The sequence below is a fragment of the Phymastichus coffea genome, unplaced genomic scaffold, assembly GCF_024137745.1.
Source record: "Phymastichus coffea isolate CEN01 unplaced genomic scaffold, Cenicafe_Pcof_1.1 PCOF00075, whole genome shotgun sequence".
Taxonomy (NCBI): Eukaryota; Metazoa; Arthropoda; class Insecta; order Hymenoptera; family Eulophidae; genus Phymastichus; species Phymastichus coffea.
This window is the reverse complement of record NW_026706886.1, coordinates 97,370-121,287: the sequence shown is the minus strand read 5'-3', so window position 1 is coordinate 121,287 and position 23,918 is coordinate 97,370. Positions and strand designations below refer to the sequence as shown.

Here is a 23,918-nt window from a genome sequence, read left to right as displayed (position 1 = left end):
GGAAATTTTCGACTCGCTGGCCGTGATATCCGTTCTCGCGAAATTGGCCGGAGAGCCCGGCGGATTGCCATTAATTCCCCTCCGGCAATTTTCAAGAGCGTGTGTATGTGTGTGTGTGTGTGGGGCGGAGAAGGGGGTGGTAGGCTATTGAGATGCTCGTTCACGCGAGCCTTTGCTTCATTTCCGACGCGACATACCATTTTTGACGCGTGTTGGATTTTTATCGCACGATATTTTTGACTTATCTGCATTTGCAAACGTCCCGAAAAGGATGCTTGGCGCTGATTGGCACTCGTGAAAGGAAATGCATTCGGAAAGCGAGATTGTTTCGTTAACAATAGCCAATAAAACTCGCGGCAATAAGAATAAATCTGGTCATTAAAAAGAAGAAAGCGAAGGGGCACATTTGTCATTGAATCTCTTTGAGATAGCAAATTTTCGGCTTTATAATAAGGACGAGAGGCTCTCATCGTTTTCTACAGATGTGCAGCAGCGCAACAAAGCGACATTCGTATTTTGACGCGAGAAAGCGGCAGATGCGTGCTACCGGGAGGAAATTCAATTTCAGCCTCGAGTGTCCTTTATGCGACACGGCGCTTCAACGGCTTCGATGGCGTTGGGTTACGTCCCTCGGCAGATGTAACCTTCCCCGTGCTTTTAAAATATAGGACTGCGCGAAAACGAGGTTGGTATGCAGAAAGAAAGCGAGAGAGAGAGAGTAGGGAGGGGGAAGGGGTGGCGGAAAAAGAACACGAACGATCTATTTATCCGTAATGGAAGGTAAATAAGCGCGCGCAGCGGCGAATAATAATAGAAGAATGCAAAGCAGTCGACTAGGCTATCCGTCTCATAGCACTACATAATTAGCAGCTAATTACGGCTTCATTAGGCATTCCCTAGCGGCGTCGCAGCTCCAATCACGCTCCTTTTTCGCAGCGATGAAAGCAATTGTCTGCAGTGCCGTTACAGATAAAGGAACCAGCGCAGAAACTGGGTTGGGCGCTCTACAACTCGGCGCCGACTTTTCACGTGAACTGCCAGCGTGGATTTTACTCGGCGAGACCAAACTTTACCGGCTGAAATATGCATGCGCGTGATCGATAGCAAATTCAATCGTTGGCTTGATTGCGAGCTTGTAAACTGGACGCCCAGCTACGTGGCAAATTGGCCCAAATCGAGCTGGACTTTCCCCTGCTCCGCATCCCCTTCGGATGATCGTCAGGCGTAAAAATTAAGGCGAGCGAGTCTGCCGCAGTGAATTACAGGAGGCGTCGCCGCACGCGAATCGACACAAGCGCGAGCAGTTTATCGTTTGACAAGCCTGTCGATCGCGAAAATCCAGCGACTTGATTTTGGCCAAAAGCAGACCGAAAATTCGTTAGAAAATTGACCTTTGACATCGAAACTCGGGCTCGCGTGTGCCAAGTGTTGATGCGCAAGCGACGCAGCGAGCATGCAATATCTGGCAATAAGCCGACTCGCCGTTCAGCCCCGACTTTGCAAGAGAGCGAGAGAACGTCGGGGATACGTTTTTGTGAAATTTGACTTTGCTCTCGCGCGCGACAATAGTCGCCGTCGCTAGACTCGGCGATAAATCGTTAATGGATCGCACGGCGATTGTCTGCGACTCAGTTTTATTGTCGCGCTGGGCACCAGCTGCGCGTCTCCTCTTTGGATCGCTTCTGACAAATTGAATTGACGCAAAAGCGGGCAAACGACGGCTCGTGGGCAGAGTGTGCGTAGTCGCGCCTATAATAGAAAGTAGAGTAGCAGGCTAGTCCCCGATAAATATTTATGTTTTGCTTGGCGGCGCGTGCGTGCGTGCGACTCGTTCCTTTTTCTCTCTCCTCTTCGGTTAATTAATGTCGGTCGGCGAGAAGAAGGCGCGGAATAAATTCGCAGGAATATCCCTTATAACGAGGCAGAACCTGACGGGACACACGCTTGACCCAATTACTCAGGGGCTGGCCTCTTCTTTTTTTCTTTTTTTTCTTTTTTTCCCATTTTTATGCAACGCTTCGATTAGCGCGTTGAGAGCTTCAGCGGATTAAGCCTATAGGCGACTCAAGCACTAAGGGGTTTCTCTCATTGTGTGCAGGTAATTCAAGTCGATCGTGGATTAACGCTTCATTGAATGGCGCGTGCTTGTGTGTATAGCCGCGCGCGATAGAGTGTCTGACTGACTCTTCTGCGGTACAGCGAGAGCGAAAAATGTGTGCAAAGTTGGTGCGCGGCAAGATGATTTACTAACCGGGAGAAAGAGCGGATGCTCAAATTTGTGATAAATAGTGCGCTACGGACGCGTAGAAACGCGAAATACCAGCTCGCCAGAGCTCTTCGGCAAGGGATAAAACTTTCCTCTTTTTTTCTCGCGCGCGCGCTTCTTTCCGGACGCGCGAGGGAGAAAGAGACTTCTGCCAAAGTGTTCAATTTACGCGCCAATAAATTCTCACCGATATAGGTGAACGTATACGTACATATATAACAGAGGGATCAAGCTTCCGAGGAGGTCATACGTGGAAAATTCGCGCTCGAATTTGAATAAAACCCTTGGTACTGTATAAAATGGACGTCGCATCACAAAGGAAGGAGGAAACGAGCTGCACTTTTGTATTCTAAACGTGCAACGCGAAAAATAAAATGATCCTGCAGTTTTTCGACGAACAAATTTTGGTGAATGAACGGTCGAAAAAACAGTTTGACGTTTATTGTCAACGTCTTCCGTATTATCGCAGGCGAATAAAAAATAATGTATTCAAGTGTACTCGCGGTACGGAAATTTTTATGTGCTGCCCATTCCAAACGGCGTTAAGTGTTGAAGAAGGTACATAAACAACCCTTGACACGAATTTTCGCGAACCCCATTCTAAATAGTGAACCAGTGAGATGCGCTGAGACACAGGCTACGTGCAATTGGCGGCAGGCGCGAGATCGTAAACAGCGAATTAACGGTGCACGACTATACATCATCGAGGGCATGCAATAGAGCTAGATTGCCCGTAATTTCGACGATCGCAATCTAATTGCAAGGCGCGTACGCGAAATTCGACGATTAACCAGCCGCCTACCGATGTACCTATGCAAAAATAAGGGACGCGCCCTCGCAAGCTCTCGCGCACGCACTCGCAGCGGAGGAAAGTGGGTGCGTATACGTATATACGAGCTACACGGTACATAATGAAGAAAAGAGCAGAGAGTGAGAGAGAGAGTGAGCGGTCCCTCGCGCGCGCTTCGCCTGCGCAGAAACTAGGTCATCGCCGCACCAGTTTCGCTCCCTCGTGCTGCTGCTGCTTTGTGTGTATGAAGAAAACTCGCGCACGCGCAAATTCAACGACCAAAGCTTTTTTTAATTTTGTGTGTGTGTGTGTGTGTATCTCTCTCTCTCTCTCTCTCTCTCCCTCTCTATCTATCTATCGCGCTTCATCTTCTCTCTTCTTTTTTGTCGATTTTTTCCGAACTCTCGGTACAGGAGAGGAAACGAGAGGATGATGCACTTTCAGTGTTGAGTGGATAGTCGAGGGATTTTGTTGTTGACAATGGAAGATGCTAGAAGTATTGTTAATTGACTTTTTTGGTGCGGATACGATTGCGATCGAAAATTTGAAGATTTGTTGCTTTTCTTTTCAGGTTTGGACACACGAAAAATTATATTGTTGAGCTTTAAGTGAAAGTAACAGCGTCGTTCTCGATTTTTGTTCGTACGAGTGAACATTGAATCGCATCGACATTCGATAAACAGAAATTTCGCGAAGAAAGAAAAATACAGCAGGAAAAAATTGTATATCGAAAGATTACAGGCAATAAACGAAGGCCTCGGCAATCTACTAGAAGGGATGCCTTGACCCTACGAAGACATCGTTTCGAAAATGCGGCCTATGAAGTGGCGCGCAATCAGCGAATTCGCGAGCCTTTAATAATCAAGTACTCGTCCATAGGTCTCTCTACATGCTACCTTCTAAACGCGCACATGGAATTAAAAATTTCCTCGATGAGATATTTTTTTCCGCGTCAAAATTCACATTCCACAAATGAACTTGGAAGCGATTTCATTCAAGTTTGCTTGTTCGACGTCGCGATGTCGTCGTGATGTAAAAAATCGGCGAAAAGGAAGGTTAAATTTAGAGTCGCGCTCCACTTTTCTCGCTCGCGTTAGCGTCTATAACACGCACCTGGCGTGTTTACGTTTAAGGTATATCGTTATTTGGCGCGCGTCGGCGAAGTGATAATCTCCTTAAGCATCGATGACGACAAGCGCCTCCGCGGGCCACGTAAACAGTCGAGCGGTACCTGCGCGAAGCGAGGCGACACGCGGAAGTGACGGGGCGACGTAGGTTGGGATGGTTGGCAGGAGCAGGCGGCAGCGCGGAGAAGCAGTAGCAGGACGGGAAAGAGCGAGAGAGTGAGAGAGAGAAAGAGAGAGAGAGAGAGAGCGCGAGAGGGGGAGGGGGCAGGGGAAGAAGCCCCGAAGGCGAGGCGGTCGACTGGCACGGTGACTAGGCGCTGCTGTCGCCTGCAAATAGCGCGCTGGCGAGAGCTCGCGGGGCAGAAGCACGCCGTGGCGTTTGTTTACGGCGAGGTGGTAGCAAGCGGAGCGGACTCACGAGAATGCGCCCAGTGGTGGTCTGTCCGGATATGAGCTCGCCCGCCCAGTCCTTGGCCTCGGTCATGAAGGTGCCCTCGAACTCCTTGCCCTGCTGGCGGCCCTGCTGCTTCTGCTCCTTGGTCTGCTTGGGGTCATTGGGCGAGAACTCGGGCTCCTTGCGGCAGCAGAGGAACGCCGCGGCGCGCCACAGCAGCACGATCAGGAGGCCCGCGAGGAAGGTGAAGATGCTCGACAGCAGGAAGCACCACCAGCGCCTCACCTTCAGGCAGTCCTCGTCCATCCCGGGAGGCTGCTCCGACGCCATCCCGGCCGCGGCCGCCGCCGCCGCAGCCGCCGCCGCGGCGGCAGCGTCCTCGCTGCACGCCGAGGCCATACTCCGCCTGGGGCTCGCTCGAGCCCTGCTCGCCCGCGAGCGCCGCCCGCTGCGCCGGCGGCCCTCGGCCGCGGCGGCCCGCCTCCTCCGCCTCCTCGACGCGACTCACCACCGCCGCCAGCTGCAGCACCGACGACATTCACCGGCCGCAGCCACGGCAGCTTGGCTTCGGCTGGGCCCGCGACTGCCGGGGGGCGCCGCCTCCTTCCGCCGCGACTGCCTCGACTGCTACTGCTTTCCGCCCCAGGCCCGGCCGGACCAGCCGATCCTCTCTCATAATCGGGCCCTCGTCTGCGCCTTGCTCTTCGCCACCGGCGCTCTCGCTGACCTACTTGCGGGGATGCCTTCGACACTGACTGCCAAGCTCTGCCCGCGCCCGCGCGCACTGTCGGCCCGCGGCCGCTCGCACAAGCACACTCTCGTCGGGCCGCCGCGTCGAGCGTCACCGAGCCTCACCGAGCCTCACCGAGCCTCACCGAGCCTCACCGAGCCTCACCGAGTCTCACGGAGTCTCACCGAGCGTCGCCACGGCCGAGCCTCGCTGCCTCGTCCGCCCGACAGTCGTCGACGACAACAACAACAACAACAACAACAACAACAACAATAATAACAACGGCGACGACGACGACGACGATTGTCCGTCCCCGACGACGACGACGACGACGACGGTCCCGTCGCTTGAGCGGCACTGCCGCCGCCACGAGCACCAGCAGCGCCAGCCAGCAGCAGCGGCGCGCGCACCAGCTCTCTCGCTCGCTCCCTCCCTGCCGCCCTCCCGCTTACTCCCTCTCGCTCGCTCCGGTACCCGCTACCAGACAATCAATACCGCAAGCCAATAAGCGAGCTTTTCCTGACGTAGTCGCCAAGCGACCAGTCTACGCTATGCCGCCTCCCCCTCCGCCCGCTAAGCCTATCGATCCGCGGCAACCCGCGCTCCGCTCTCTTTCCGAACTCTCTCGCCTGTCCGACGATTACTCGTCCCTAGCGTGAGAGGGGCATCGCTGCTATTCCTGTCTTTCTCGCCACGACCGCGACCACGACGACGACCGCGACGGTTCTGCGCCACGGGGAGCAGCAGCTGACCTCCCCACCGCCGCTCTGCCCAGAGCGCGACGAGCTTGCAAGCTTTGCGCCGAGCTGCCTGCCGAGCTGGCCCTTTATTTTCTCATTTTTCCTTCGCAATAACGCCACGCGCCTCTCATTCACATCTGCGCGCTTTCGTTCTCGATCATCTGTATATGGCGTCACGAGTTTTCTGCTGCGTTAATGCCACCTTAGACGTAAATACCATTTTTTTCTACCTACTGAGGAGTTTCTCTCCATGACAATTTCAGACTCTATTTCTGTCTTTCGCTGTCGTTAGGGCTTTTCTAAATATCGTTTCTGCATGAGAAACAATTACCATGAAATTTAATTTAGTTGGCGTTTGTCGGTAAACAAGGTTCGTAATTGTCGTACATTGTGTATTGTTTATTTTATGCATTGCTTATCCGCATTATTTAAACCGTACTTAACATTGCCATTGAACAAAGTATATAGAATTGTTATGATTATGAAAACTGAAAATTTCATGGAATTTAATAGTTAGTGTATTAATGATTTAGTTGATACTTTACTATGGTCTTTTTCTTTGAGAAGGATATTTAGGTGTAGTTCAAATACCAACAATTTGAAAATGCCGCGCGTGGCAGCACTGTACGACACCGGCATCGAGGCTCTACGCGCTGCTAGCGCTCGTCACGACTCGCATGTCGCGGGCCGCGGCTCGATTCACATTCGACGACGCAACGCTGCGAGCTGATCTTTGTCGTTTCACGCTCTTGTCGTTTGTCGTGCACAACTTTGTTTACAATTTTTTAGCTCCAAAATGTCAGTTGGAAAAGAAGAGAGGTAAATAATTGTTTATTTATTTACAAGATTCTGTAACGAATCTCACACGATTTTATTTCATGATAATATCAAATATGGAATATATCAATTATAAAACAATTTCAGACAGTGAAAAAGAATTTTTTGGAGGTTATAATGTTATTACTTCTAGACTTTTTAATACCATTTTAAATGAGATGTTCATTTATTTTATAGTACAACGCCAGAGGCTACGGAAAATTCACAAAACAGCACTGCGGATGAGAAAGAAAATGAAAAAGCTGAAGAGAAACCAAAAATTGATGTCAACAAACCAGAAGAAGCAACTGAAAAAACAAATGGACGGACAACTGCTGTCGAAATAGGCAATTGTTATTGGTAAATCATCAAATCACTAACTCTATTGAGCATTATGAAGATGAATCATGAGTAATTTATGAGTAAGTTTACTTTTACAGCGGTAAAGATAGAAATTTAAACCTTGCAGAATTACTCTGCGCAAGTTGCACAAGATGGTTTCATGAATCTTGCATTGGTTACCAATTGGGAAAACTTGTACCTTTTATGACAAACTATGTTTTTATGTGTAAAAATTGCTCACAAACTGGACTTGAAAGTTTCAAAAAGAGCCAAGCACGTAAGATATTAAGATTCTATGATTTTTATCAACTGACTCAGACAATGATTGAGATAATTATGTATAATTTACAGAATTTCCTCAAATGTGTGTTACTGCAATTGCCAATTTGATGCAGATTTGTCAGAAAGAAAATAATAATAGATTACTGTTTCATAAAGATAAAGATATAATACCATTTATTGAGATGCATTGGGAAAGTATCACTACCATGCCTCGTAGAGTAACACAGTCATGGCATTCTAGGGTAAATCATAATTTCTAGCATTTTAAAAATTAAATAATAAATGTATGATAAAGTAATAAGTGTTTTTTCAGATTTTCAAAGCTTTAACAAAAGATCTTGGAACTCTTTTTATAACAGAAGAAAATCAAATTGAAGGATCACTGTATGGACTAATAAACTCTGATTTGTTTACAATTAAACCTAATTATGAAGCTATGATAAAAGGAGGTACGTTAAAAGTAACTGAAATGGGAGTACAACAAGTTGGTATGTACAAACATTAAGAAATATGCCCTTGCTTGAACAAGAATTGCAATTCCTTCAAGACTAACACATTATTTTATCAGCTTAGTCATATATATTTACGTCTATCAATAATTATCACATAATTAATAACGTAACTAACCACGTTTTCAGTAACACAATAGATGATTGTACAAAAATTAATGTTATTTTTGCACATGGGCACTTACAATATTCATTGCTAGTGTATCATATTAATGGTTCACTCATTCACTTATTTTTAGAACTATATAATATATACCAATCCTTGCTGTGCTTTAATATTTCGCTATTTTAATTAAAATTGGTACTTTTCAATACTTATTTCAATTCAACATTGATAGTACCAATGGCTGGTGGAATAAGAGGACGTAATGCCAAAAGAAAATTTCCTGGAGAAGGAACTGGAGCTGGTGCAGGTAAAAAGGGTAGAGGCTCAGACTTGGTGGTTCCAAAGTTACCTGCCCATGGATATCCACTGGAACATCCTTGGAACAAAGACGGTTACAGGTACATTTTAGCAGAACCTGATCCACATGCACCTTTTAGACAAGTAAGTTAGTCATCACAATTTGTTTTCATCATATATTCATATATTTATTATTTATTTGTAGTCTATATTTTATACAAATTTGAATCTTAAGAATAATTTTTTATGTACAGGAATTTGACGAGAGCAGTGACTGGGCAGGTAAACCTATTCCAGGATGGTTATATAGACCTTTGAGTCCAAGTTCGGTTCTTCTTGCTCTACATGACAGAGCTCCACAGTTAAAGGTGTCAGAAGATCGATTAGCTGTTACTGGCGATAAAGGATATTGCATGATTAGGGCTACACATTGTAAGTCACTGATCATTTTTAAAATTGTAACTTAATTAAAATATTTTATATGAACAGCGGTATGTAGAGGAACATGGTACTGGGAAGCTGCTATAGAAGAAATGCCTGAAGGTTCTGCAACCAGACTTGGCTGGGGTCAAGAATATGCCAATCTACAAGCGCCTCTAGGATATGATAAATTCGGTTACTCGTGGCGATCTCGGTAAGAATTTATTGTAAAATTAAGTTCCTACATCTTATTCATGAGTTAATAAATTATTTATGAAAAATTTACGAAAAAATTATGATAATTTTAGAAAAGGCACACGTTTTCATGAAAGCAGAGGAAAGCATTATAGTAATGGATATGGAGAAGGAGATATATTAGGATTTCTTGTAATTTTACCAGATATTCATAGTCCAACCCATATTCCTAATACTTATAAAGATCGGGTAAGCTTTTGAAAAATTATAACTGATGATAAAAGCAATCTATTTTAAGTTAATTATTATTTTAATTACAGCCTTTAGTAAAGTTTAAAAGTCACTTATATTATGAAGAAAAAGATTCAGTTCCTGATGCTATAAGAGCATTAAAGCCTCTTATGGGCAGCAAAATCATATACTACAAAAATGGAGTACCTCAGGGTGAGGCATTTGTAAATATTTATAATGGTGCTTACTATCCGAGTATTTCAATACATAAGTCAGCCACTGTCTCTGTCAATTTTGGACCAAATTTCAAGCACCCTCCCAAAGACGTTAATTTTAGAGGAGTAAGTGTTTTTAAAACGTTTTCTTTAATTTTACTAGCTTTCAAAATTCTTTGGAAATTCTATAATACAAACTATATTTTTAGTTGTACGAAAAAGCAGAAGAAGCTATAGCCGAGCAATGCATGGCAGATATGCTATATTTTACAGAGAACGAAGGAAAATTAAGATTAGATACTTTTGCATTATGACATTAGTGGCCTTTTTTTGTTTGATTTTATTTTTATTTGTTCAGGCTACAAAAAAGATATTACATCATAACTTAAAACTTCATGATTAGTTTCACATATTAGTTTTTTATTTGCAAAAAAAATTGAATTTATTGTTATTTTATAATAAATTTTTTAAGTAACAATGTAAAAAGTTGTATTTAGTACATTAAATTTTTTATATTTAGATATGTGATATAACGGTATGTTCTTTTGAAAATACACGACGTTGAATTGTAAACTATTACTTCTGAAAAAATTTGACTTTACATTTTCAAAAGATAATTGTATATGTAAAAACAAATTTTTATAAATTATTGTCCAAATCCACCTTTGCATTGTGGAGTGGGTGTGATATTTTTATGGCTTTCGTACCATTCAATTGGTGTTTTTGCCTACAAAGAAAATTAATAAATAAAAAATGTAATCAAACATGACTATGATATAAACTGAATAATTTACGTACTATAATTGAAAGAGCATGAATTCCAGTTTGTAACTCATTTTCAAGTACCTCGTAAATCATTCGATGTCGCTATATAATAAAAAATTTTTATACATAAATCAAGATTTGTTTTACAATTTATTATCATGGTTAATTTACCTTAATAATAGGTACATCTGTGAATAGCTCTGATATGACTATAACTTTAAAATGTGTTTCTGAGTCTGCAGGGACATTATGCTTGTGAGATTCGTTGATGATATCTAGATGTTCAGGTGAAAATGCTAGATTCAACTTACTATTTAATGCACTTGTAAACATTGAACATTTTTTAGTCGGTGATTTAAACATATTGCGAAAAAACAATTGTGTACTGAATTGATAACCTGTAATATGTAAATAATGAGTTTTTTTAATATAAATGCATTAAAAATTATTGATTGATTATAAGATTTTATAGGATTGCTAGACGACACTTATACTGAGTAAAAATTATTTTGGATTGATTGCAGTCATTTCAAAATTGGTACTTTTGCTTTCTACTAACCTGAAAATCTTTGGAACACCTTTAACATTTACCAATTGTCTCGTTAAATAGTACGTTAAAGAATACTAAAAATTATAGGTAACTTTGAAGTAATTAATTGACCTTAGACTACCTTCTATTATTTGTTTTTGTACAATTTGAAAACGACTATAAAAACTGCAGAAAATAGACTCCTTTATCTTTCTTTATTTTAGTAAAAGACTAAAAGATGGCGATGGTTTAGATGTTTTTGTCGTCTACTCTTATCAGAGACTCGCATGCATGTAGGTATGTATAGACGCACGCGCACGCGCGCAATCTGGGCGACGCCGAGAGTCTATCACGCATCTTTTACTCTCATGTTTAATACTAAGAGATACATTGAAAGCAAAATAAAATACTCTTCATCATTATTCCCGTTCTCATACGCTTCTTTTTTTTTCATTTTTTTAACGGATTCTTCTTTAGAGTCTGTGCAATAGGTTAAGTGTCAATTTCAAATTGATGAAATATGAATAATACTTTTTTATTGAACAAAAAATTAAGTCTGTAAATACATTTACAGTTAAAATTTACAGTCTGTAAATTTAAATAAATTTTATTCTTAAATCAAGCATAATAATTTTTTCTCATAAATGTTTTCAGGGTCATAAAAAATAAAAAGAACAATCTGAAGAACGTTGAGTACATTTTAAGAATTTTATACCGTTGACAGATTTTTCGAATAATATGCAAATACAAATAAAATTGTGGAGATAGGTATAACATATATAATATAACGATGTATACGTTTGGAATACTTTATTTGATATTGTTGCATTAGAACATTGGATATGAAAGAATAAAAAGCTGCGTAAATGTTTTTCTTTTCTATGTATGGTACAAGTCCTTTGAAAATTTCGTTATTATTATAAAGTGACTAGGAAATAAAAGAGCGCAGCTTTGATCTATCTATTGTAAATCACTTTTTCACATAAACCGACGGCTTTTGAAGCCTCGTTCTTATTACATTAAACAGATATGTTTTTAGGCACATCGTTGGTCTTCATTCGTTACAATAAAACGCATCGCTGTTTCGATTCGCAATTTTATTTTTGTTTCTATTTTTCTTGTTCATAAATCATTATGCCACTAGCAGATCTCGATAAAAACGAAGACAAGCAAAAGAAGAAAAAAATGATTAATTAGTCAACATATGTTTCGGGAGACGATTACCGGTTGGTCGAGTATGTAAGCTTTTTGTAACACATCGATGGAGTTATTCTTTTATTATTTCCTGAAACGCTAACTTTCGAGGAGTGGTCACGAGCAATAATTTAACCAGCGCGACAAGTTCAATCTCTTTGGGCAATGAGCGCAATGAAAATTTGTTATTTCTCGTTCAATGTCACTGTCCCAAAGTAGTTTGTTTCTTCTCGATAGCACCATTGAAAGTCAGTACAAAAAATACTTTGTTAAAAAAATAGATACTATTCGTGAGTTTTATTTTTTATTCTGAAACAACAATCATATGAAAAATATTCATCTAAAAATAGTGTTAATCTCAATAATCAACGACTTGAAATAGAGAAAAATAATAAATAATAATCATTTCTAGTAAAGCTTTTCAACGGTGCTCTTGTGCACGTAATGGTGATAGTCAACGAAATTCTTTTTATCGTCAAATACAACCGATAGATCTACGTAACAACATAATACAACAATTCAACTAAAATACCATTTCGACGGAGATTGGTTAGTATATAGTGTAAGCTCAATGTGAGCTATCGTACCGAGTTAAAGAGAGTCTCAAGTCAATCCCGTTGAATTCATCGTTGTCGGCAATATCGTCGCAGGACACTTAATCATCATCATCACCATCATCATCATCATCATCATCATTATCATCATCATCATCATCATCATCCACTATTGATCCCTGTGACGATAGCCAAGTAGATAAAAGGACCAACAATTCTATTCGCTTATAAATGTACAATCAAGACTTACAAAAGAAAAGACAGAAAATAGAAGAGTTGAAGAGGAAAAGTATGAGTGAAAGATACGTGATACGCGCCTTATTGCTTTCGCTTTTACAAATATCTATGTACAAAGATCGTGGTGAGCCGTAGCTGCCGAGACTTAACTAAGAGTCTAACAATTGACGAGAAAACAATCTCTCGTTTGACATTCGTCGAGAAATATACTGATATCCCACGCACACATAGACGCACGCACACACGCACAATCTGGAAGGGCAACGCCGAGAGTCCATCGCTAATCTTTTTCTCTCATGTTTAATACTAAAAGATACCCCGAAGGCAAAATAAAATACTCTTCATCATCACTATCGTTCTCGTGCGCTTCTTTCTTTTTTATTTATTTCTTTTTTTTAGGAGAGAGGGGGGCTCCGCGTTAAAGACGTACACCTATGCCGTATACACCCTTTAACCACGATCAGTCTCATGAAGGCTTCGATTAATTCTTTCAATTTTTCTACGTAGTCGCGCGTAGCGTCGTCTTTTTTTATCAATTTCTCTTATGACGTCTCGCCTAATAATGTTTTGCTGGTTTTCATCCTCATCGTTCCTCGCATCGCTCGAGTCTTGCAAGTAATTATAATTTTGAACTAGTCATATAATCGAAATTTGAAGTCAAAACCATGACGAACGAACGAGCGAATGAACAATGGCTAACGACGTCGACGCGGAAGGCACTCACGTGTTTGTTGGTGTTTTTCATATTTTTGATATCATCGGCGTTGCGGATCGTCCAGATCTTCTCGCGGCAACATATAAACATTCGTAGTGTTCATTCGCAAAAGAAATCTTAAATAGAGCGGACGCTGCTGACGCATACTTAATTAAAACAAACAAGTTGATAAACGCTGTAATCTTAATAAACGTAGATGGTCTTGAGCTGATCCTTGAGTTCTGGCGGTATAGCGCAGCTCTCGTTTTCCGGCTTCCTTTTCACCAGGCGACGCCAGCGTCCACCCAAGTTCTTACGAAAACTCTTTCCAAAGCCTTGCCTGTCCGCCGACTGTAGCCCGTGTACTAGTGTGTCCTGCAACGATAAAGCAAATTGGTCGTTATTCTCGCGCTCGGCAAGGATTGCACACGCTGGTTCGGCGGAAAACTGGACTGCCGGGTCAGGGGGGGGGGGGGGGTCGCACGCGAAGCCGTGAATCAATGAGAGCCGGCGGCGCGATGCGCACCCAGGGAGCGAGAAGCTCTATAGCTCTGCACGAGTGCAGCAGCAACAGCAGCAGCTAACCCCCGGAAGCGTGAGAGAGGCAGGGCCCGTTTTCGTGATCGATAAAGCCGCTGGCGAGGCGTGCCAGTGTATAAGCGTGCGCTCGCTCGGCGCCGCCTCTCATTTTGGTCATTGAACTGCCTTGCCTTGCTGTAGAGGTGTGTATAGGTCGCGTCTGTCGCGTCGCTCCCTCTGTTCCGTTATAGCCATGCCCCGCCGCTTGTCTCTCGCTCGCCGAGCGAATTTTTCGTTTTATTTTGCCTTTTTTTTCCCTTATCCTCTCCGTTCCCGCGCCAAGCGAATCCTTGTTTTTGTCTTTTTCTTTCCTCCGGCTCCTCGAACACGCACGCGGCTTGAAAATAGACTGACGCGCTCTCTAAAATAAGCCTAAGCGTGGATGCAGTGCGAAGGAAAAGAAACGGAATCGCGCGTGTGCGTGCGCCGGCTGTTGCCAAGGGAAAAGGCACGCCAGACAGAGACAGGCCTATTTTCCCCCACATCGCATTCCAGACGCACGCACACAGCCGCGCGCCCGTAGCACGAACGGCAGGCAGAAAGAAAGTTTTCGAATGCGCCCGGCTAATTTGACGTGTGTGCGTACCGGTCGAGCAGGCGAGCGCGAGAACTCTTTTTGCATAAGCTTCTTGTGAAACGCGAACGGCCAAAGTAAAGGAAAATAAGACTGCGAAGTCTCGCTTCTTTCATTTTTCCCTTCTGTTTTTCCTTTTTTCTTTTCTTTCTTTCAAGCCGGACCCGCGCGATCGATCAGGGCCAAATGCTCTAATGTGCCTCTCGCTGACGCGCGCGCCCCTGTGAGCGCAAGTAGAGCGTGAAACCATGCCGTAACGACGCGCCATGCACTGTTCCGTTGCCGCTGCCGAAGAGCTGAGCTTATCGCGCACGGCACCCGCATAGATGTGACACGGCAAAGACCGGACTCCACGAGGACGAGGCAAGGCTTGCGGACAAAGCTCGTAAAGCTCGCGAGCAGGAGGATAAAGACCGACCGGAGTAGAGTTCGACGTCGAAGGCGTGCGCGACAGCCAGTGCCCTCGGGCCGATACACTGCCATCGACTCGAATTTTCGCTTGAAAAATTCAAACGAGGAACGCGGTGCAGAGTAAGCACGAGCCTCGCTTCGCCGCTCCCCGGTCACGAGGCACGATAAAGCGAGCGAATAAGTGCAAGAACGCGCGCGCCTCTGTGCGAGACAAAAGTGAGGGAAGAGACCGGGAGAGAGAGAGAGAGAGAGAGAGAAAGAGAGAGAGAGAAAGAGAGAGAGAGAGAGAGGACGCACCTGATCATTGTACAACGTGTACTGAGGCGGGGGCGTGTTGGGCGGTGGATAAGGCGGCGGGAACTGCCAGATGAACTGCTCGGCGGCGCCGGTGTTGGTGGTGTAGACCATGGTGGTGCCAGCGGCGTTCTCCAGCGCAGCAGCGACGATGGTCGACGCGGCCGACTTGTCGTTGCAGCACGAGTCGACGGTGGTCGTGCTGCTAGACATCGCCCGATTGACGATGCCCACGCTGTTGTTGTTGTTGCAGCTGGACTGCGTACTCGCGGCGTCGGGCGCCATCATGTTGATCGGCGGGCACTGCACTTGCTCCGGGTGTACCTGGTTCGGCTGGTGATGCTGGCTGTCCTCCCGCTTGCGCAGTTTGCTACGGACAAGCCGTATCGCTATCATGGTGCCGTTGCTGCCCACCATCCTCTTGCACTTCAGGTACAACCTCGTGAGTTTCTTTGCCGCGTTGGCCGGAATTTTGACGGCTTGCTCTGGTGCGATCAGCGAGTTCGGGGCACGCTGTCGAAGCGCACACCAAACTCCTTTCGCTCTTTGTCGCGAACGGGAAACTGACGTCACTCAACCGGGATAGCCCCGAGCGCAGCTTTTTCGACGACGAGTGTCGATCGGCGATCGCGCGGATATTCAATGCGGCCCTCGGCCCGATTCTAACTGATTTCCATTCTGGCGAGCACTCGCTTCCTCGACAGAGCGGCGGCCTTCGTTCGGCGACACAGTTCACAAAATCACAGCTTGGGTTTCACAGGACACACTCTCTTTTCGGTTGCGGTCGCCGCGCTCGGCCCCTTTGACTAGATACCCTACTACTCCAGCTCGCGAACACGCTCTTTTCTCGATGAGTTTGCCTTTGGCGGTGAGTTGGCGTGGCGCGAGCGGGCGCTCATCTCCGTCTGAAACGGCCGCCGAGCTTGCCGGCCCCTTTATAGCCGTGCCCTGACGTCACGCGCCGACGCGTGCTGCTGCTGTAGTTCCCCACCAACGGCTCCGCGATATTACATTACACATATATAACTGCCGCCGCGCCAGTGTGGTATATACGCGCCAGCGGAAAACCGATGGCTTATTTTTCCTTCGCGTTCGAGATTTTCAGTTCTGCCATTTCGTATTTTGACGAGACACAGTCATTTTGACGTTTTCTTTTCTTTTTTATTTTTCTCTTTAAGTATCGAGATTTGCGAGATTTGCAAGGTGATCGATGTGGATTCCAGTGTTGACCGAGAGCTTTTTTCGCATTACGGTATTGGAGCGAAGTCAAAAGCGATTTGAATTAAGTGTGCCTGGAAAACTTCATTAACTCACGTTCGTTCATTAGCTCTCGAGTGATGTTGTTAATGCAATTAACATATAAAGGCTTTCTCAAAAATGGATAATTTACAAGTGATGTCACGCTAGTCTCATCGGTGTTTACCGCTCGTAAGACATTTATTTTAGCTCGAATTCGTTTCCGGATTGACGATATTAAATAACATAATATTCGGTTGTTTATCGTAAACTGTCGTACACTTTTGAACGAAGATGAGTTTGAAAATGAACTGGAAGCCAATTCTTCGCAGCGAACGACCTAACTCAATGTAATTCTTATTTTCCTTCGCACGATGAGCCTATCTTTCTCTGTTTGATTTGTATTTCCCAACAGCGCGAACTCATCCAAGTGCGCGCACGTGCTCGCAAGTCCCAAAATTTACACAAGCTTAGCATTATCCGACGTTAATTAATCCGATTACATACATCAAAATTTATAGAGGAAGCAAGATCGTTGGCTTCCTTTCGTGCTCGTTCTCGTTTTATACCTTCGTTTCTCGTCGCTTCTTTGTATAATTGTCCCGAGACGTGCACAGGCAGGATCGAATCGCGTCAAGTTTTTTCACGTGACACGCACCGATAGGATTAGTTTGTGAGTTTCGCGAAAAGCGACTTTCTTTGTCGATTCGATGTTGTATTTCGGGCGATTTTTTCGTCTCGATGACTTCAGACCAGTCCACTCGATTTGGTCGTTCTGAGAAATCGTATATTTGATTTATTTTCGTGGTCGCCTATTAATATGCAATAAACGAAACTGGCGCTCAATTGGCGCGCAACTATAGCCTCGCGAAAAGTTTTTTGATCGCGGCTGGTTAGCCTGTCCAACTTTTCAACAAAGGCGCTCCTAATAAAAGCTCGGCACAAGCTCAGCGCGCCCAGTCGTATAATTGAAAAATCAATGATTTAACGAAGGTGAATTCAATTTGCCACGCTCCGCAACTATAGGCGCTCGTCTCTGCAGCCCGATAGTGATGCCCCATTACGTTCGACTTGTTCCGTGAAAGAGATCTGCATATGGCGCAGTGTGGCGATCGATGCTGGGCTAGTTGCTTCGCAACGTAACCTGCTTTTCAAGTTTATGTAAAGGGACCGTCTACGCGTAATATCAATCGTGCATTAATGAAAGCGCAATGTAATATTTCACTCAGCCTGTCTCGCCATTTCCCGGCGCGACAATGAAATTTAACGTAATCCATTCAACAATTGGTACAGAAACGCTAATGAACGGAGATTGTCGTAGGCTAACGATGCGACAATGTCCATTTCACGGACGAATAATACTTTTCGTAACGAGCTTCACTGGCGTCAGATGGCCTTCAATTCATTGGCAATTGATACTAACGATTTCTTTAAAATGCCGACACGACGGGCATTCATTTCCAGGAAGATGATGAGGCGCGTTCTCTTTAGCCTCGCTCGCTCGAAACTAATCAGAAGAAGCTTGCGAGCTTTCGCACTAGGCGTAAAATAGGTGCACGTCAGCTGCGCGAAAATGACAAAATAAAAGAAATGTAGATGCGTTCGACGGGAGAGTGTTCTCCTGTGCAATGGACGAGAAAAAAAGATACGGTCCCACGGCTTAAGGAACATTTCCAAGAACAACGTTGAGGTCGTTCATCCTTGATGTTCAAGGACCGATTTCTTTTTTTTGCTTGCGTGACTCTCGCGCGGACATCTACGCAAAGTATAATCTACCTGCTCTACTCGTGACGCCGAAAGCGCGCTCTTGATAGAATAAGCGTTTCCCGCCGTGCGAAGGGTTATCAAACGGCGCTCTTGATGCTGCCACCGTTGCGCTCAATTACATCTTCTCTCTTATTATCTCTTTGCCGACAATCAGCGACGCTCACGATGACGCGAGTACTGACGCGATACGATGCGCCGCGCAAATCCCGTAGCCGTTGCGCAACGGAGGGGCTGATTTTTTTTTTTCCTCTTTCTGCGACGAGCATTGGTTTTCGATGTCCGAGTCGTCAATCGATGACCGGCCGACGACGCCTTACGTAACGACCAGTCCAGTACTCGCGCGTGGATACAAGGAAAAACTCGCCATCGGCGTGCTAATTTCAATCGATTCCTTGTCAAAATCTTTACGGAGAGGTTGAACGACCGACGCGCAAATTTTTCACGCTCGTCAATTCGGATGCGTGAGAATGTAGCCGCGCGAGACCTGGAGCTCGAAGCCCGACTACTCGCCGATTTTCCACGCGAAAGCTCGTCGTCGCCGCGCCAGTGAGTCCGCTCGTCCTTTGTGCCGGCGCGACGAGGAATCGCCGCTTTTACTACTATTCGCGATAGCCAGAAGCCAGCTTGCGCACGAAATACACGCGCTCTTTTCGGTGCCGCGGCGCACACGCGGAAGCGCGGGATCGCGAGCCAAGCGCGCGACGGTGAAAATAGCGCCCGAAATTATTGTCGGCGCTGACCAGCGCCCAAATAGAATAGAGAATAGAGAGAGAGAGAGAGTGAAACGACGTTGTACGTGCTATGAGCACTGCTAGACTTTTTCGCTAAACTGCGCAAGACCTGCCAAGTGGGAGAGAAAGCGCGCCAATGGCCGTGAAAATTGGCTCATGCGTCAATCGTCCTACACTTCCGCGGATTTTTTACAAAATTTTTATTTTTCAACTACGCGTGATTTTCACGCTATGTCTTCTTATGTAAAAATATCTTTCGTAGTCGCGTGTTTGTATCAATTCGTATGTCATATCATGCGAATGATCGGATTTTCTTAGTACTTGAAACTCGTGAATGAATTGTAGTTTTTAATCCCGATGGACTCGCGTTGATATTGCATAATCGTTCAAAAGTAACGTGACTGATCTAATTCTCGGAAAAAGTCTTGAGATAATGTCCGTCGAAACGCTGTTAAATACTTGGACGAATGGCGAGCTGAAATAACGAATATTAATAAATTATTGGTGCGCACTCTATCGCACATGAGCCCGATACAATTATAATACTCAAGGACCTTTACGCGCAAAAACAATAAATTTATTCGCGTACGTTTCATGGTATGGTTCGCTCGTACGATTCATCCGCCGTGTAACAACAACAATAACAACACAGACGAACCTAAGTATCGTGAGCGAGCTGATCAGCAGAGATGAGTTGAAACATTGCAGATACGTAACATTTTTCCGACGAGTTTCTCTCCTTTCGTAGAAAAAGTAATCTTCCATTTTCCTCGATCGTCAGAAGTTGATTGATTCTCGCGAGCGACCACTCCATATTTCTGAACCCTCCTAAGTTAAAAAAAGCAAGTGCATATGGCAGGCTGTTTGCTTCCTCTGCACTACTCGCTTACGCGGGGCATATCATTGTGGATTTCCAGATCGCGTTACACCCGCATTAAACATACGCGATAGCGCTTTTTTATTTGTCCAATCGCGTGAATGGCGATGTACAGTTCGTATTCATTTCCGTCGGAAAGGAAAAAAGAATTGTAATTACAGTCGCGCGTTCCACGACTAAAAATATCAAAAGTTGAATGATAATCGATCGAGCGAGCGATTAAGCGACACTTCCGTGTCGATATATATGTATATCCACATATAACGAGTTCGCTTGATAAATTCAATAGCTTTCTTATTATTATAGAAGCGCGTGTGCGGGAGAAGGTTCAAGGAGAATTCAACTCTCTCTGTCTCTCTGCTTTGCTAGCAGATTTTCATCGTGCGTCAGCTCTCGGCTCCTCGAGTTTTCACGCGACTCCACGTGCGCGCGCTCCATATCTAAAAAAGTGCCCGGCCAAGCGAATTTTCGTAGGCATTCGATGACGATGTGTGATTTCGCACCAAAGGCTAGTAATAATTGTCGAATGACGCTCGCGCGAGGCCAGAATTTGTCGCATGTGTGTCAAGTGACATCTCCCTATCACCAAACGCAATAATAGCATCTTTATTTATTAAACGGCGTGTGCGTGAATGAATGTTGTGCGCAAGCAAGTGACATCTTCCGACAACGGATTTTGTTTTATCTTTTGCGGGAATTCATATTATTCATATGATCGATTCCGCGCTCCAATTGAGCACATGGAGATAAAGAGTGCAACAATACAATCATCCTTCGTTGCATCACTTGTGTATGGATAAGCTTTTATCTCCGTACACGGCGGTGCGCTCATCCTGTTATTATTAATAGCGTAGGTCTTTCCACCATGTTGCTGAAATTATTCGCGGGCAAGCTCAAAAATATGGAATATTCCCAATAAACGAAAAAAGAAAAATGAGTAGTAAGCGCAAAGAAACGCCGTGCGCACTTTCCTCCGAGATTAGCTACGTAACGGTCGTAGTCCGTGGCGTTTTCCGTGGAGCCCAGAGATCGAGCTTTTGAGCAAGAGTGGCGCGTGAATTTGTCGAGTAAACGTACATGTGCGAAAACTCGTGAGCGATAACAGATTATCTCGGACACGTTACTTTTTTCGAAACCAATGAGTTTTCTCCATAGTCATCTTCGAAATAGACAACATCATTCGCATTTCTCGCTTTTTTTTTCGACAGCCAACTGTGTCCACATTGAAAGCCAACGGCACGTGGCAAGAAGAGTAAAATAAAAACAAATAAAACTCGTTCAAGGAGCCATTTGGAAATGAAGTCATTCACGGTGTAATACAACGAATGACACATACGTTCACGCTTTGCAAGTGCACGCGTAGGTGTTTGCGTGACTAAGCCGTGCGGAGAGTACGCGGAGTATCGGGGCGCCTATAAGCGGAGAGGGCAATCGGCGCCAGTTTATACCGGGTGTGAAATCGATTGTACGAAGGCTCGAGCTCACGCACGTGGGCTTCTTTTTTTCGGCTGTTTTCGAAAAAAGAACATTCTGTGTATCTTTTCATTCAGAAAACTAAATAGATAAGACGTCCAAAAGTACTTTATCGGAATTTTCATTTGCGAAATTTCGCCATCCAGACGCCCAGCTTTCTATCTAGAGCGGATATTAAATAAGGAAACATTCGACAACGAAATTTCGAGCTCCTTTCGTTGCGTTACTTTAATCAGATTCACAAAAGGCTGGGGAATCACGCGATTACGGGGAACTTGCGTGATGTTGTTTTTTTCTTATGTTGTTCTCTTTTTCGAGCAAGTAATCTTAACAATTGCGTCGTTATGATGAATTCGAGTGCGCGCGGGGAAATTGACTTCGTCATATAAATTAATATTTTTATCTTACTGTACTAAAGGTGCTATTTTGCGTGGGTAATAACAAAAATTTGTAGGGCTTACGAATAGAAGTTTGCTGAAAGCTTGCAAGCACGTGAATTTAGAATCACGTGCAGTCGTTCGAGAAATTCTATTTAATTGCATATTATTGTAATTTTATTACAACAGGCAAATTTACAGAGAGTTTCTCTCTCTCTCTCTCTCTCTCTCTCTCTCTATTGTCGCTTTGTACGTCTTTAATTTCCTTAATTTGCGTCGTCGCTGTCGTCGTCGTCATCGTCGTATGATTCATTGCGTAAGTTTCTTTACATTACTCAATTTTGCTCTCTTTTTGCGGAATATCCATTCTAACTTCAATTTTACTTATCGGTGCAGCTTTCACTGTACTTTTCGCCCGTATATGCAACATAACAACTGAGATGTTTCGAGAGTAATAAAAGACAAGCTTGTTATATTCGACGATTGGACAAGTGGTGTTAAAAATTGATTACCGTAAATGTACGAGAGAGAAAGGTTCGTATAATGTTTATTAATCAATACTATGAAAAATATTGCGTACAAAATGCAATGTTCAATGAAATCAATTCATCATCACCTTTTAGAGAGTCTCATGCAATATATCTTGTGCTTTGGATTTACGTCAGCCAACCTATTCTCTGTCCCGCTCAATGAAACAAATGTCCTCAAACAAAACACGAGTCGCAGTAAAACGTATATTCTCGAAAATGTCAAGCAAACGGCGACGACAATAACGCAAATTACATAATCGTCTGGTTTTGCCAGAAGTTTTTTGAAAAACGCAAAAAAGAAAAAAATAAGGAGAAGAAAACGCGATTCTGTGTGCTGCGTAGATATTGGCGTTTGGTAAGCGTCAAGGATGTATTTCAAGCAGACGAGTAGGGTAAACGAACTCGAGTGATTATTTTTAGGGAGAGAGAGGGAGTGAAAGAGAATGGTCGAACGCTGTGTTGCGAACATTCTAAAAAGCCCATGAACGCGCGTTGAGCCTGCTAAACGTATCCTTACGTTGACAGATCATCCCTGAGCTTCTCTCTCTTCTTAAATTAATATAATCTAGATGTTACACATACTCTAAAGTTACACATACTCTAAAGATGTTACACAAACTAAAGTTTACAAAGCGGGAATTTGAAGATAGATTTTCATTATCATTGCTTGTTCGCAATAGACGTTATCGTGAGGAAGTTCGATTTAATCTAGCCCTGATTCGCATCTTCGATTTCTGACACAAAAGCATCTTTGGCGAAAACTATTTCAAGCACTAGCTGCGCGGAGATCTATGAAATTTGCAATTGACTTTTATAGATGCGGAAGTGTCGCAAATGTATACAGCTAGAGCGAATGGATCTAGCCTTCGAGAATTTAAAATTAGCCTGTTCAGCGCACGCGCCGTACTTTTTTTTCTCTCCTTTACTTTATTGGCAACGCTTTTACGATGATCCTCGCGAGAGCTGCTTTGTTGCTTTTATGGGTTCCGCGATGCCATTGCGCTTTCGAGCGATTCCTAATAAAGTTTCATCGAGTGTCAATGTCGGCGCAGAAAGAACGAAAGTAGAGTTTTTAACGAAGAGCGGCGATGCAATTAGTTCATTTGTAAGCTCCTTGCACTATTTTCCCGACCCTCATTGAACATCCGAGCTTTATATCATTTCTACCGGAACACTTAATCTCGCGGAAACAACTTTCTCTGTACGGATTAACGTCATATGTAACAACACCACATAATCCACCTTAAGAAAAATAGGATTAAAGGCCGATATCAGGTAATCACATAAATAAGGCGAGCCACCGAACGCGTCGCGCTAGAAGAGCCGATCGAGATATACGATGGAAGAGTTACGCCACGACAGATAATTAATCCGACTGAAGGGAAGGAAAGGAAAATTTGCCGCCTCTTATTTAATTACCAAGCGTTCAATTATTGTTGCACACGGGTCGGCACGTGACACCGCGAAAATTGCCGTTAAACGCTCTGATGCGGCAGACGTTTACATTGCTAAGTTTTCGTTCCCCACTGTACTTCGCTGATTTATACGTTTATACGTTACCCGCGAAGCCCAACAAATACATGTTACACAATAAATCGATCCCTTTTTTTTCTTCTTTTGCAGCTGATCGAGGATT

General features: G+C 44.1%; 4 protein-coding genes across 36 annotated transcripts in view; 1 reads left to right on the top strand and 3 right to left on the bottom strand.

Annotated features, from left to right (window-relative positions):
• The window catches only part of LOC131668231 (calcium-activated potassium channel slowpoke), an 81,868-nt gene extending 76,422 nt beyond the window's left edge, over positions 1-5,446 (bottom strand). For 26 of the 27 annotated variants that reach the window (XM_058942208.1, XM_058942207.1, XM_058942206.1 and 23 more), the window contains exon 1: positions 4,602-5,446. In XM_058942208.1, the coding sequence (XP_058798191.1) occupies positions 4,602-4,976 (375 nt within the window). In that variant the 5' untranslated portion in view covers positions 4,977-5,446. The remainder of the gene's footprint in view (positions 1-4,601) is intronic. The other variant, XM_058942227.1, reaches the window with a different exon arrangement.
• Positions 5,447-6,143: 697 nt separating this feature from the next.
• On the top strand, positions 6,144-9,809 carry LOC131668248 (set1/Ash2 histone methyltransferase complex subunit ASH2). 2 transcript variants are annotated; one of them, XM_058942267.1, is made up of 12 exons: positions 6,144-6,256; positions 6,615-6,866; positions 7,062-7,223; positions 7,304-7,482; positions 7,557-7,729; positions 7,801-7,936; positions 8,335-8,543; positions 8,654-8,831; positions 8,889-9,033; positions 9,128-9,263; positions 9,335-9,586; positions 9,670-9,809. In XM_058942267.1, exons 2-12 carry the CDS (start codon positions 6,844-6,846, stop codon positions 9,772-9,774), a joined length of 1,698 nt encoding a protein of 565 aa, XP_058798250.1. In that variant the 5' UTR covers positions 6,144-6,256; positions 6,615-6,843; the 3' UTR covers positions 9,775-9,809. The 2 variants fall into 2 exon arrangements, with proteins under 2 accessions (XP_058798250.1, XP_058798249.1); XM_058942266.1 differs by having other exon boundaries at positions 7,801-7,975.
• Positions 9,810-10,046: 237 nt separating this feature from the next.
• LOC131668250 (DNA-binding transcriptional regulator BolA) lies at positions 10,047-11,043 on the bottom strand. The gene is made up of 4 exons (XM_058942274.1): positions 10,785-11,043; positions 10,397-10,623; positions 10,259-10,327; positions 10,047-10,187 (listed from the first exon to the last, which is right to left on the bottom strand). Exons 1-4 carry the CDS (start codon positions 10,810-10,812, stop codon positions 10,107-10,109), a joined length of 405 nt encoding a protein of 134 aa, XP_058798257.1. The 5' UTR covers positions 10,813-11,043; the 3' UTR covers positions 10,047-10,106.
• A 506-nt stretch (positions 11,044-11,549) lies between these two features.
• The window catches only part of LOC131668249 (uncharacterized), an 87,557-nt gene continuing 75,188 nt past the window's right edge, over positions 11,550-23,918 (bottom strand). For all 6 annotated transcript variants that reach the window (XM_058942268.1, XM_058942270.1, XM_058942269.1 and 3 more), the window contains 2 exons: positions 15,295-15,661; positions 11,550-13,808 (listed from right to left, as the gene is read on the bottom strand). In XM_058942268.1, the coding sequence (XP_058798251.1) occupies positions 13,638-13,808; positions 15,295-15,661 (538 nt within the window). In that variant the 3' untranslated portion in view covers positions 11,550-13,637. The remainder of the gene's footprint in view (positions 13,809-15,294; positions 15,662-23,918) is intronic.

Coding starts and splice junctions, on each gene's coding strand:
- LOC131668250 (XM_058942274.1), bottom strand. CDS start 10,812: ATGTTAAAGGTGTTCCAAAGATTTTCAG. Junction 10,328..10,396: donor CAGATGTACCTATTATTAAG/GTAAATTAACCA, acceptor TTTATTATATAG/CGACATCGAATGATTTACGA. Junction 10,188..10,258: donor TTCATGCTCTTTCAATTATA/GTACGTAAATTA, acceptor TTTTCTTTGTAG/GCAAAAACACCAATTGAATG.
- LOC131668248 (XM_058942266.1), top strand. CDS start 6,844: ATGTCAGTTGGAAAAGAAGAGAG. Junction 7,224..7,303: donor GAAATAGGCAATTGTTATTG/GTAAATCATCAA, acceptor TTACTTTTACAG/CGGTAAAGATAGAAATTTAA. Junction 9,034..9,127: donor GGTTACTCGTGGCGATCTCG/GTAAGAATTTAT, acceptor TGATAATTTTAG/AAAAGGCACACGTTTTCATG.